We start from the raw sequence: 14,143 nt of genomic DNA, 5'->3' as shown, positions 1-14,143 counted from the left end.
TCAGGGAAGTCACACTAGCCTGGGTGGCTGCCACCTAATCTCCCGCACATCGTGCCGCCTGAGGTTTGTTAGGGACCTTGGCGCTCCACACCCCAGCTGGTGGCTGCACAGAGCTCAGCCCACGCACGCCCTCACTGCGGTTCGCCGCGGAAGGCCCAAGCGCGGTCCTCACATGCCCAAGCTCCTAATCCCACCACAACCCCCTCCCCCGTGTGTGACAGACTCTGCTAATTGAACGGTTATGGGTCATCCTCGTAACCGTTGGGCGACATTATCACCACGCTTCAGTTCCTCATGTTTTAAATACATATTTAACGGATGGCTGCAGAGCCGGCTGGGAAACACGCGGGTCGGAAAACAATGCTCCAGGCGGCACGAGACTAAGGCAAATGCGCTAGCGCACTGGGCTTTCTAGGGTGGACCGACCCCAGAGGGAGATTTAGTACGAAATGGTAAACAATCGCCTGAGTTTTCGTGCCTATTCTGACTTTGCTACAAGAAGACCAATTACTGTTCGTCGGCTTGCTTATTAAAACTACATATCCGAATTAAAATACCAAGCAAATAGGAAGTAACCCGAGAAACGACTGTTAAAACTCGGTGAGAAAGAATTAGCTCCCATGTTTGGGGCGGGGGCAGGGGTAGCATCTGAGATCTGTAAAAATAAATACCCAAACAAACAATCAAAACACACTTGAGCTGGAAATGTCCGGATGTGAGAAACAGTTGGGGCTTGGGAGACAACGGCAGCCCCCACGCTCTGGGTTTGGGGACCACCAACTGCTCGTATCTGTGGCAGGCAAGGACCACCTGTATAGACCTGGCATGTATTTTCCCCTGGAGGCTTGCTAAACTCAGTTCCTAGGTTTTCACTCACATAAAATGGGTGAGTGTGTAGTATCCGGTTTGGTTTCTCGGCTTTTTGTTTTTTGTGAGATACAGGCTGCTACCCATAAAAGGCGTCACAAGGCAGCTAGCAGTGTGGTTCAGGTATCAGCTACAGTCCAGGGCCTCCGATAATCCTTTGCAAACAATGCTGCCTTTACTCCAAGACGTGGACGCCAAGATGATGTTGGGAGTTCAGTGGCTGGGTTTCCCTGAAAATAAATGGGGGCGGGGGGGAGAGTCTTTAACCATTTACGCGTTGGCGCTTTGACTGTATTGAAAATAGCTCCCCCTCCCCCGAGCTTCTACACAACCCAAACTTTATAATGAATTGCTATTTCTTCCCATAGAGCTAAGAACCTTTCTCCTGCTTCTTCGCCTGCCCCGTGCTCTCCAAGGCCATGCCCCCACCTGGGGGCGCCACCGCGTCCTCCGAGCGGCAGCAACTGCCACTAGAAAGGAGCTGGGGGAGGGGGGCTTCTGCGCGGATAGTCTTTTCTTATGCAACCACAAATGGTCACAGTTTGATGAAAACCACTCGATAGAGATCGGCGGCGGGAAAGCAGGACGGAGCGGGAGGACTAGCAAAGACTCCAGGTGTGGCAGGCAGCCTACGAGTTCACCCTATGGCATCGAACTGCCTGGCCGTCGGACGAGTTTGCGAAGTCCCCATTCCACTCTTTGCTCTGGCCTGACGCTACAGTGACAATATTTTTATAGAAAGTTGCAGGCGTTCTCTCTCTCCCAGGGTCCTCAGCCTCCCCTACCAGCCCAGTTAGCCCACCCGTTTCTTCCAGCTCTCCCTTTCCTTCCCTGCCCAGGTCCCTCCTCCCGGCCCTCCTCGCGAATCTCTCTACCGCGGGCGCCGATTGGCTGTGCGCTGAGAGGAGGCGTGTGCCGGGCCGGGTTTCATTGAGCGGAATTAGCCGGGTGACATCAGCCTCGCAGCCCCTCGGGCCGGCCCAGCTCATTGGCGCCTCTGCCCCTTCAGGAAAAGCACATTGTTCCCGCCCCCGCCCGGACCACCGCCACCGCCGTCGCCGCTGCCTCCACCCAGCTATAAAAACCAGCGGACCTCCGAAAGGTGTGGATGCTTATTACAGACCGAGACAACACCAGCGCCCAGAGCCAGGTTCTCCTCCGCTGCGAGCACCTCAAATCGAATTCACAGTAAGTGTCCCGCCCCTTAACTGCCCAAGCCTAAACCCCGAAGGCCGACTTCTCCAGCTCGGCTAGGACTTGGGATGCACCCCTGGGTGCTGGCCCGCGGGCCGGGATCCCGCTCCTGCGGGTACTAGTGATTCCTGGGTGCCTGCACTCACCGCAGCGACCCAGGCTCCAATAACTCCTGTTGCGGGTCCGCGGGCCAGTCGCACGGCCATAGAAACAGCGCTTGGAATGGGGACCCTGTGCGGTCTGTAGGTGTCTGCACGCGTGCCCGCGTTTGCAGTGTGGTGTCGATGGAGATAAGGCAGATGCTTTTGAGTACGAGATAGAGATACTTCTCTATTTAGATCTCCAGCCCAAAGGAAAGTTCTGTTTATTCCAGGCCAGACTGAAGAAATAAAACCTCTAGAATGTCCCTCCCTGAGGGCCACCCAGGAGTCCCTGAGATAAAGTAACCCGTGGGTGAGTGTGAGGAGGAGAGAGATTTGTTAGGAACACTTGCACGCCCTGGGCTGCTAGAAGGCCAGAACGCCGCGAGGTAGCAGGCAAACTATCTTTGCCGGTATCCTGAGCTGCGGTGCACGGTGCAGGCGTGGGTAGCAATTGTCTCACTTCTCCCTCTACCCCCACCCCCACCCCACCCTGTGTGTGTGTGTGTGTGTTATCTATGTATCCGTCTGGTTCTCTCCTTTCCTCAAGTTTAGAAGGTTGAAAAAAGAAGGATCCTTCGAAAGCTTAGATCATCCCTGGGGCCATGGACTCGGACGCCAGCCTGGTGTCTAGTCGCCCGTCATCGCCAGAACCCGATGATCTTTTTCTGCCCGCCCGAAGCAAGGGGGGAAGCAGCAGCGGTTTCACAGGAGGGACCGTGTCCTCATCCACGCCGAGCGACTGCCCGCCAGAGCTGAGCTCCGAGCTGCGAGGGGCCATGGGCGCGGCGGGTGCGCATCCCGGGGACAAACTGGGTGGCGGTGGCTTCAAGTCATCTTCCTCCAGCACCTCTTCGTCCACGTCGTCGGCAGCCACATCTTCCACCAAGAAAGACAAGAAGCAGATGACAGAGCCCGAGCTGCAGCAGCTGCGCCTGAAGATCAACAGCCGGGAGCGCAAGCGCATGCACGACCTCAACATCGCCATGGACGGCCTGCGGGAAGTCATGCCGTACGCGCACGGGCCGTCGGTGCGCAAGCTCTCCAAGATCGCCACGCTGCTGCTGGCGAGAAACTACATCCTGATGCTCACCAACTCGCTGGAGGAGATGAAGCGACTGGTGAGCGAGATCTACGGGGGTCACCACGCCGGCTTCCACCCGTCGGCCTGTGGCGGGCTGGCACACTCGGCGCCTCTGCCCACCGCCACGGCGCACCCCGCGGCCGCCGCGCACCACCCGGCCGTGCACCACCCCATCCTCCCTCCCGCCGCCGCCGCCGCAGCCGCCGCCGCCGCAGCAGCAGCGGTGTCCAGCGCCTCTCTACCGGGCTCCGGGCTGTCCTCGGTCGGATCCATCCGGCCTCCACACGGCCTGCTCAAGTCTCCGTCGGCAGCCGCAGCCGCCCCTCTCGGAGGCGGGGGTGGAGGCAGCGGTGGCAGCGGTGGCTTCCAGCACTGGGGCGGCATGCCGTGCCCCTGCAGCATGTGCCAGGTGCCGCCGCCGCACCACCACGTGTCGGCTATGGGCGCCGGCACCTTGCCGCGCCTCACCTCCGACGCCAAGTGAGCCGGCCAGCGGGGGTGTGTTCTGGAGAGCCGAGGGCTGCGGAGGAGCAGCGCGGACAGGCCAGCGCTGGGGCTCCGGGCTCTGCTGCAAGAAGGGGAGCTGGACCACAGGCTGGGCCTAGGGGATTATGGGGAGTCGAATATCTGGGAACCGAAGCAGTGGGAGCATTTGGAGCGATGGAGAGGGGCGCGTTCTCTCCAGAACCCGGTAGACTCTGGCTGAACACTCTGTGGGTCTGGGAGGCGCCATTGTACAAAACGGCCACAACGCGCGGGTTCATCCATCCCTGGAACTTCCTGCCTACACCCCCAGGAAGTCTAAAAACTGACTTTACGGTGAACAAAGATTGTCTTTCTGTCTGGGCTTAGAGAACTGGGGCACTCGACTCGTTTTCCCCATTTGGGGCAGAGTAGGAGAGTTCCAAGAACTGCTCTACAGAAGCGACCTCAGGGCCTCACCCTGCAGGTCAGCCCTGGCCCAGGGCCAGAAACTGAGTTAGTTGTCACTGCGTATCAGAAGCACTTAGGGTCCTGTGGTCTCAGAAGCGCGGCCTTCCCTCCTGTCTCTCCAGTTGATTTGTGGTTTCCTAACAGATCTGTGAATGTTCCTTTTCAGACCACACGAGCAAGCTTTACAAACGCTTAAAACAGCACTTGTGGAATGGAATAACCCCAAAGTACCGATATGGGACTGGATGCTCTTTAGATCTCATTTTTAAATAGAACCCACCCCCTACACACACACACACACACACACACACACACACACACAATTTAATTTTTTTATCCGACTGGGGACACTGTTTTTGGTACCCGGGGGCTTGACAGAAGAACAACATCAAAAAGTTGCTGTGAATATAATTTGCGTTATTTGGGAGGGGGTGTTCTGTTGGGTTTTTAATAATTTCTTGTGTGTGTAAATATAGTTTCAATGAAGTGAGGGATGCTAAACTCTTTGTTCACGTGACTGCCCCCTCCGCCTAAGCCCGCTGTTTTCTTTCTGTGTTGTTGCCCCACACACAGACCTTTTGCCTCCGTTAACACGAGGGGCAAACCCCTTCACGCGCGCTCCCTGGCGCGCGACCTGCATTACAACATGGATTTACTGCGCCTGCCTCCTAACCTTCCACCTCTCCCGCGCTGCCCCTGCAGAGTGTATCTATCACCTGTTTTATTTTTGTAAAGAAAAGAAGTGCTAAATAATATTTATTACTTGTTTGGTTGCATAAAACGAAACAAATGATGGAGTGTTGAGATTTTAAATAAAATTTAAAGTAAGTCAGGTGTTTTCGGTCTGTGTGAGGGAGTTACAGGGGAGGGGCAAGTAGACACTAGGGACAGTGATTCCTCTGGGGACGGATTTGTAGCTTGGTTTGCTGGTTTAGCAATGGAGAAAGATAAGGGATTTTTTTTTACTACTCCCTCCCTCCTCCAACACATGTTTTCTTTAAAAGGGCGGCGCGCTCTCAGGATGGGTATCACAGCTTTCTTGTGCTTTTTAATTTTTCACACCTAATCGGAAACTCCTTTTCCCTTCTATTAGAAATTGAGCTAGTTCAAGAATGGATTTTCTTTCCAGGAATGCCGAACTTTGTACCTTCAGGGCCAGGGTGCGAGCCTCTGGGAGCTCTAACAAAGCCCTCTTCAGCCAAGAGTTTCTTTTCTCTATGCTCAGAAGCGTTTGGGGCCCCACGGCGCCCTTGGATTCAGCTGAGAGCTGGACTCTTGGGTCGCATTGTCCTGCATGGCCTGGGCATTTTGCACAAAGTTCTCCAGGGGAGTTTGATGTGGATTCACCAAACTCTTCCATTCCTTTTCCACACTTGGCTATCCGCCGGCCCGCCCGTTGCAAAGTGTGGGCGCTGGAAATTTTACTGGCCTTAGGGCGCCTTAGGGCGCCTTAGGGAGGCTCTCTCCGCAGTCCCGCGGCTCCGTGGATTTTTCCGGGGCAATTTCTGTCCTTTCACAGTCGCCGAGTGTCTTAGACTCCTAAACAGCGGTGCAAATGTAGGGTTTTACTCTCAAGAGAGATTCTAAAGAGAAATTTTTTAAAGCTTCAGGTTCCCCCCCCCCCCATAAAACTTGAGGCAGATCCAGTTCCAGTCACCCCTCTGTCACCAATCTCTGAAATGTCAGCCTGCTGCAGGGCATCGGATCCTTTAACAGATGACATTTTGGATGACCACTGGCAGGCGGTACCTAGACTTGGAAATAGAGAGGTCCTTTTGTTATTTTGTTTTTATTCTGTTTCTTTCCACCGAGCCGGGCTCCTTCAGGAGTCCATCACTTGGACCTGAGTGAAGGAGGATCTTCTGGACCCCTTAGCTCTGGGACAGGAACGCCTCCCTTCCAGTGCGCCATGCCTGTCTGCTAGCCAGAGCTCTAGGCTCTGGTGCCCCCAGAGTGCTGTGGGCCCTACCTAGCTTAGCGCAAAGGCCTTCGTGTTGTTCTCTCTCTCTCTCTCTCTCTCTCTCTCTCTCTCTCTCTCTCTCTCTCTCTCTCTCTCTCTCTCCTTTAGAGTAGGAGGCCTATGCAGTTCCTAAGGGAATGGAGAAAGGAAAGAGATCTAGCTAAGAAAAGGCAGGACTCAGCAGGGTCTAATCCTGTTTGTTCTGAAATCCCATTGAAAACAAAAGTTGTCTGGTGCTTGAAACTGAGTCCAGCCCCAGATGCAGACACACACCTAGGGGTGCTAGGAGGTGGGAAATCACCAGCACTTAGCCAGGAACCTGGAGGGCCAGAGATGTGGACTGGTACTGTTTGAAGCTAGTTCACCCAGCTATGCTCTGCCAGCCTCTGCCCAGGCCTTCTGCATAGGAAGCAATTGTTACAAAGAAAGAAATCAAGTCTGCTTTGCCATCTCGGTCCCTAAGTATCTTGGAGGGTCCATGCTAAGCACCTCCTCACCCCACCAACAAGGGAGGAAAGTCCAGCCGGGCTCTGAACCCCCCCACACCCCAGACATTAGCCTCAGCTGTGCAAAGCCCTGGGCTCCCAGCTTCCCTGACCTTGGGGGTGGGGAAGTGCCCACCAGGACCCCCAACCACCGCATGTAGTTCCTGGGTGGTTCTAGGCTGCTGAGGGTCAGGGTAGATATCTCAGGTCGGTGGCTAACAGGAGACACACCACACCGACTTTTGTGGGCCCTTAACTGGTGTCAGGAAATCTTCAAGGTAGTCAACAAGAATTTACCACAGTTTGTCACAAGATTTTTTTCCTCCAGTTCTGAGCCACTGTTCCGCTGCCTCTACCCAGCCATGCCCCTCTTCGTGGCCTTAGTAACACCTCAGCTCTCAGGCAAGCCCTACCCCCCACCTCACTGCCCCCCCTCCACCTCACAGGACTCATCAGACACAAGATCTAAGAGAGGGCTCAACTGGAGACAGAGTGGACACATCTCAGTGAGTACCCAGGAGACGAGCAAAGCCACCTCCCCTAAAACTGTCACCAGGTCTCCACTCTCCCCTTGGAAAGTCGCAGAAAAGGGTCTGATTCCCCCGGGGCTCAGTGTTGGAGGATTTGCCTGAGCCACAAGATACCTCTGATGTCACAGAGGAGTTCCACATCCTAGTGACAGTGAACAGAGGGTAAAGCAAACTGGCAGAGCATGTGGCTGTGCGGGGGAGGGGGGTCACTCCCAGTGAGGCCAAGGACTTCAGTGGGACAGGGACACCCTGGATAATCTGGTGCTCCGTCAGCCAACCAGGCAAGACCTTCCTCCTTTTCCTTCATGGGGTGAACGAATGCTTCTTTGTAGTTTGTTTTGGGTGCCTGGGATTATTCTTGAGAATAATAAACAATCACCTCTACTGCTGTCTTATTCATTTACTTATTAACTTATTTTGAAACAGATTCTTACTAAGTTGCCCAAGCTACCCTTGAATTCCTCTGTAACCCAGGCAGGCCTTGGACATTCAATCTTCCTTTTTCAGCTTCCGAGTAGCTGGAACTACAGACCTGTACCACTAGGCCCACCTGTGGTGCTGTTTGAACACCTCCCATGCCCAGATGATAGTCTCTACTCCATGATAGAGAAATATCTGTTTCTTCTTAGGGAAAAATCAGTTTAAAACTCTGAACGCTATTAAGTAAGTACCTCAATGCTGCCCTCCAACTCCTCTTGACCCCAACACCCTCCACCAATATCACACTCCTTTTACCACTGCAGACTTCTGCCTAGTCTTCCTCCATCTCCTCATATAGTACCAGAAGGGATCAGAGGAAGTCAATAGAGAGCAAGAGTCCTCCATCAAGGGCCACAAGGCATCTTGTGGGTGAGCAACTGTCTCTCAGTATCTCTGCAGACCTCTGATGGGAACCGGAACCAGCCCTGGCTGTTCACAGAATAACCAGTTGCCCCTCCTAAATCCTCCCACACTGCCAGGGAGAGGCTCAGTAACTTCCAGAGTTAACATGACCAAACCAGGTAACCACTTCACTCTCTGTCAGAGTGTAGGGGCATCAGGGAACAGAAGTAAGGGAGGAAGTGTGGCCCTGGTAGTACTCACTAGATAGAGATCATCACCCCAACACATGCAGGTGCACATGCACACACGCACACACACACACTTTAGCTCTCCCAGGAGCTGAGCTGTTCATATTGCTGTATTGTCTAGCTTTGGGTTAATGAAGGCAGGTGGGTGCAGTTAGGACCCTGAGCGGAGCTGACAGTTCAGGTTATGAATAAAAAGACCTGGCAAAGAGGTGGATACAGTTATTGAAGGCTAGTGGGCACACAGCATTTTGTGTGTCAACTCGGGTTTTCACAGTAACTTTGAGGAGGTGCTATTGTCCCATGTTCAGGCCAGGCATCTATCTGAGGGCAACTGACAGACACGGGAAAACTGACCAGAAACTCAGGCAGCATGCTTGCGCTTGCCTACTGGGGGTCATTCTGACAGAGCCCATACCAGCCCCCACACCCGCCAATCCCGGACTGGCTTAGCTCCAACGGGGAAACTCTCAAATCTGATGCTCCCCCCACCACACGCACATATACACACCCTTAACCGGCTTTAGGGAAGCTCTTGGGTGCTCCCCCTAGGTGCTTGGACCCCATCTGTCCCTGATGCCTCCATCTGGGTAGCAGGCTGTGCCGACAGACTTTAGCAATTAGCGGGCTCCGATGGGCGCGCTGCAAGGGCGGAGGAAGGGCCAGAGCAGGTGAGCCGCGGAGGCCCGCTCATTAGGGACTATCGTTACTGCCAGGACAGCTGCGGGTCCGGTATTAGCCGGAATCCCAAGCCTCAACCCCTATAGGGTTGGGTTTTGCACGCCTGGGGAGCAAACCAGAAAGGGAAATTCACGTTTGTGGAAAGAGACCAGATAGACACCAACTCCGTGCCTGTGCTGGAAGCATTGGGACCCAAAGCCTTTTGCTGGCAGTGAGCATTCACCTGCCCGGGACTTCAGACCTGGTGGCACAACACCCTGAGCCACCAGCTCAAACGCACTAGGGTGGTCAAATTGGCCCTTGAAATGCCAGTTTGTGAGTTTTGAAGGTGAACAGCCTGGCAAAACACTTACTGCCCTAGAGGACTCATTCTGATCTGGCTCCTGCAGCCACCGCTGCACTATACAATCCTGGTCACGGAGAGACTGCTCTGAAAACTCTCTTTGAAAGCTGCACCCACTCCTCCCCTCTGCTGCCTAGATCTCACAGGTGGGTGCAGAGGGGCCACTCCTTCTTGCAGGATTGGCCCCGGACTGCTGCTCTGCACAGGTTCTGGCTACAGCAGCTGACTTGTGTGGTGCTAGATCATCCATTAATGAGGTTGATAACTGTGATAGTGTCTGGGTTCATTGGCTGAAGAGAAGTTGAAGGTCCCCCTTCGAGCAGCAGGAACACAGAACCAATCCAAGGCGCCTATTTCTGTGCGGGAACCAAATGGGCTGCTGAAGGGTACACACATCTGAGCCCTTGGACCTGAATACGGGAATGGCTTGTGTGCACAGAGGCTTATACACCTAAGTTCCCATTCCCAGGTCCACCCACACCAGCGTTTGCCCTGGCACTGGTTAAAGGACAATGCAAGCTGTTAGCGGTAAGTTCTCTGCTGAACAGAGAAATGTGTAACCTCCCAGGCTGACTTGAGAGCTAGCGAGCTCTGTAGTCTTTGTAAGCCGAGCCTTCTCCTCTGTGTTCCTTCACTCTCTATTTAGTGGCCTGGACCGCACAGAAATTCCACCCTCCGGCCAAAATTAGGCCACAAGCAATTTCCCTCTCTTTCATCTGGGAGCAAAAGCCCGCTGTGGAGATTTTAGGGGATTCCCAGAAGCTGTGCGATGCCAGGTCAGAGTCTGTTTCCTCCGCTGTATAATGGAGGACAAGATGGGTATTCTCTACCATGATCGGGCTCTGCCCGGGCTATCAGAAGCCCCTGTGTCCCCTAATGCAGAAGCCTTGGGAACTCCCAGCTGGCAGGAAGACAGTCGGGCCCTCTGTCTATGCCCCTCAGATGACCAGTGCAGCATCATTCTGAAGTCCAGCCAGGAGCCTCAGAGAGAGGAGACACCTGGGAACTGGGCTGGGGGCTCCCATCACCCCCAGCTTTCGCCTGTGCAAACTATTCAGACCAAGTCAATGCTAAGGAAGACACTGGAGTCCAGTATGACTTAGCCAACACAGGAAGGAAATTACTTCAGCCAGCCCAGAGGGGCACTGGAAGGCAGCTTTCTCTGCAGGGACAGGGCGCCCAGGGCGTCCAGAAGGCTGGCCATCTTTTCCAGCTCAGTCCCAGCATCTGTGGATCAGGCTTCCCATCCTCATCTTTCTCTCCTGACATCTCCTCCACTGGCTGGATCAGGGCTCCAGCCGTATCCACCCACCCAGCAGCCCAGCCACCTCCCACTCCTTTGCCTAGCTTAATTAATTTAAAAATTGTGCCATCAGCTCCTTCTTATCTTACCCTTTTCCTATTTTGATTAGGATAGAAATTAAATATTGTAAGGTATGGGGAAATAGCTCAGCCAGGAAAGTGTTCATTTCACAAACACAGGAACCTAAGTTTGAGCCACAAAAATGTGTAAATCCATCAGGGAGGCATTCAGGTGGGTCCCTAGGGCTCCCTGGAAAGCCAGACTCAGTCTACTTCATGGGTTCTAAGCCAGGGGAAGACCCTGTCTCAAAACCAGAAAATAAACCATTCAACAACTAACCAAACCAAAGTGCCAGGCACCTAAAGCCTCGAGCCACTTGAAGCTGTTTGCCAATCCACCCTTGAATCCTTTTATTCGACATGTACTGCACACATCAGAAGACTCCAGGATGACAAACCCTAGGTCTACTCATCAACTGCCATACAGCTCTACACTCTGCTCTGGGTAGGTGGAATCCTACAGAGAAATGGATTTCAGAAAAGTGCTTTTGACAACAAAACCTTTGACTCTTGCAAGTCTTTCAAGAGCAAGATGTAACTCACATATCATAGAAATACCAGTAACTGTTGAGGTCATGTATGGGCCGGTGACCAAAATGGCAGGGAATGCCTTCATCCCATTTCTGAAGATGTGCTCTGGGAACAGCCTCCTGTGCTCTAGTTTAGTTTGGTCTTCAGGAGATTCCTGGCTGGAAAGATAATTCTGTATTCCTGGTCCTCAGTTACAGAATGAATAGAGGAAGGACTGTGGAAATGTCACATAGAGAATCTATAATCCACCTCAACATCATTTATGACTGGTGAAGCTATAGTGAATGCAGTTACTAATAAACAGAAACACATGATTTTGAGCCTCATCTTAATGCATCTTTAACTCTTAATAGAATACTGTGGCCTTTGAGAGCCGAGTGAACTGAAATGTGCAACACCCAATCTGTACAGGTTCAATAAGGGATAAGTGTACATTAGCTCTTAGTATAGCAGTCAGACTCCATTAACACTGCACAGCAGAAGCTAGAAAGCACACTGAGGAATCAAAGCCTAAACAATCTCCTCCTCCAAATATGCACATGTTAAGGGAAATTGACTCAGTTAAATTTGTCTGTCATGAAATAAAACTGCTAATAAATTATCAAAACAAACAACAATAAAAACCAAACCAACCAAACGAACAAAAAAACAAGAACTTTCAGACCTAGCCCTGACTAGATCAGGAAATGAAAGGATTCACTTCTGCAAATCAAGGGACTATGACTCCTACAAGGAGGGGCACAGAAGCTCTGCACATTGGGTCCCAGCTTACCCCTCCCCTCTTTTTTGACAATAGATTCTTTTCTCATACTGCATATCCTGGGCACAGTTTTTTCTTTCAGTCCTGCACATGCACCTGGCTTTTCCATCCACCCCCTTACCTTGCTCTGTGGTTCCTTCATCCAAGCTTGGCTTGGTTATCTGACCTCCCTGCTAAGCCTGAGCCTCACCAGCCAGTGTTCTGCTAACCCCTGGGTGACAGACCGGACAAGCACTTAGTGATGGATCACTGAATGAATCAACACATGCAGGTGACTTTGGGCCATTTTGTTACAGGGGGAGAAGCAGCACAGAGCTTCCCCTGGGGGGAGGGACAACACCAGCAGAATCTAGTCCTACAAAGGCTATCGGATTGTGTTCTCCTTCCCTTTACCCCAAAAAATATTTTTGAAAACACCCTGGTGTCTTGGAGGTGTGTCTTACACTGGTCCTGATGCAATAAGGGATTGTCTGAGATGATCAGTTAGGACCAAAGCATCTCCTAAAGCTGAAATGGAACATTCTCCACAGTGAACAAAAGCTGCTTTAAGCACAAGAAGACTTTAGACCTTGAGATGTACAACCAGCCTTCCTGAGGAATGGGCATATGGGTGGACAATTTGTCCTAATTCTTTAGAAGACAAACTCCTTGGACTAAAAAATAATGTTTAGTTGGATGAGTCTAATTTTTAAAAAGATTTACTTTTTTGTGTGTTAATGTTTTGTCTGCCTGTGTGTATGAGTAGTGCCATGGACTGTAATGAGGCCTGGGAGATGTGTCAATGTAGGAGGTGCTGACTGTGCAAACCTGGTGACCGGAGTCTAATCCTGAAGACCTCATGTAAGAAGCCCAATACGGTGGCAGGCATTTATAATCCCAGCACTCTCCCTCAGGGTGGAGGTGGAGATAGGACACTTAGCTGGATGGAGTCAGCTGGCCTGGAATACCTTACATAGCGGCTGAAGCAAGAGAGACTCTAGTTTAGTCAGGTGAGAGGCCTCTATGTGCCTATGTGCCTATATGACCTATGTGCCCTATGTGCCTATGTGACCTATGTGCCCTATGTGCCTATGTGACCTATGTGCCTATGTGACCTATGTGCCTATATGACCTATGTGCCCTATGTGCCTATATGACCTATGCGCCTATGTGCCTATATGACCTATGCGCCCTATGTGCCTATGTGACTATGTGCCTATATGACCTATGCGCCCTATGTGCCTATGTGCCCTATGTGCCCTATGTGCCTATGTGACCTATGTGCCCTATGTGCCCTATGTGCCCTATGTGCCTATGTGACCTATGTGCCTATGTGACCTATGTGACCTATGTGCCCTATGTGCCCTATGTGCCCTATGTGCCTATGTGCCCTATGTGCCCTATGTGACCTATGTGCCCTATGTGCCCTATGTGACCTATGTGCCTATGTGCCCTATGTGCCCTATGTGACCTATGTGCCCTATGTGACCTATGTGCCCTATGTGCCCTATGTGACCTATGTGCCCTATGTGCCCTATGTGCCCTATGTGCCCTATGTGCCTATGTGACCTATGTGCCCTATGTGCCCTATGTGCCTATGTGCCCTATGTGCCCTATGTGACCTATGTGCCCTATGTGCCCTATGTGCCCTATGTGCCTATGTGACCTATGTGCCCTATGTGCCCTATGTGCCTATGTGACCTATGTGCCCTATGTGCCTATGTGACCTATGTGCCTATGTGCCCTATGTGCCTATGTGCCCTATGTGCCCTATGTGCCTATGTGCCCTATGTGACCTATGTGCCTATGTGCCCTATGTGCCCTATGTGCCTATGTGCCCTATGTGCCTATGTGCCCTATGTGACCTATGTGCCCTATGTGCCCTATGTGACCTATGTGCCTATGTGACCTATGTGACCTATGTGCCCTATGTGCCCTATGTGACCTATGTGCCTATGTGACCTATGTGCCTATGTGCCCTATGTGCCTATATGACCTATGTGACCTATGTGCCTATGTGCCCTATGTGCCCTATGTGACCTATGTGCCTATGTGACCTATGTGCCAATGTGCCCTATGTGCCCTATGTGACCTATGTGCCCTATGTGACCTATGTGCCTATGTGACCTATGTGACCTATGTGACCTTTGAGCTCTATGTGACCTCACTTGCACAGTCTGCCCCCACTCTTGTCTCACACTCACACACAAGAAATCATAATTTTAAA

At 52.2% G+C, this 14,143-nt stretch overlaps 1 protein-coding gene across 1 annotated transcript; it reads left to right on the top strand.

Moving 5' to 3' along the window:
- Positions 1 to 2,803: 2,803 nt before the first annotated feature.
- Olig2 (oligodendrocyte transcription factor 2) lies at positions 2,804 to 3,769 on the top strand. The gene has a single exon (XM_052159014.1). The coding sequence runs from the start codon at positions 2,807 to 2,809 to the stop codon at positions 3,767 to 3,769; it is 963 nt and encodes a 320-aa protein (XP_052014974.1). The 5' UTR covers positions 2,804 to 2,806.
- The last annotated feature ends 10,374 nt before the right edge of the window (positions 3,770 to 14,143 follow it).

The sequence above is a fragment of the Apodemus sylvaticus genome, chromosome 15, assembly GCF_947179515.1.
Source record: "Apodemus sylvaticus chromosome 15, mApoSyl1.1, whole genome shotgun sequence".
Taxonomy (NCBI): Eukaryota; Metazoa; Chordata; class Mammalia; order Rodentia; family Muridae; genus Apodemus; species Apodemus sylvaticus.
Note: the sequence above shows the minus strand (reverse complement) of the source record. Positions and strands in the feature narration are given on the sequence as shown.

Excerpts from the sequence above, each read along its gene's own strand:
- Olig2 (XM_052159014.1), top strand. The coding sequence starts at position 2,807 with ATGGACTCGGACGCCAGCCTGGTGTCTAGTCGCCCGTCATCGCCAGAA.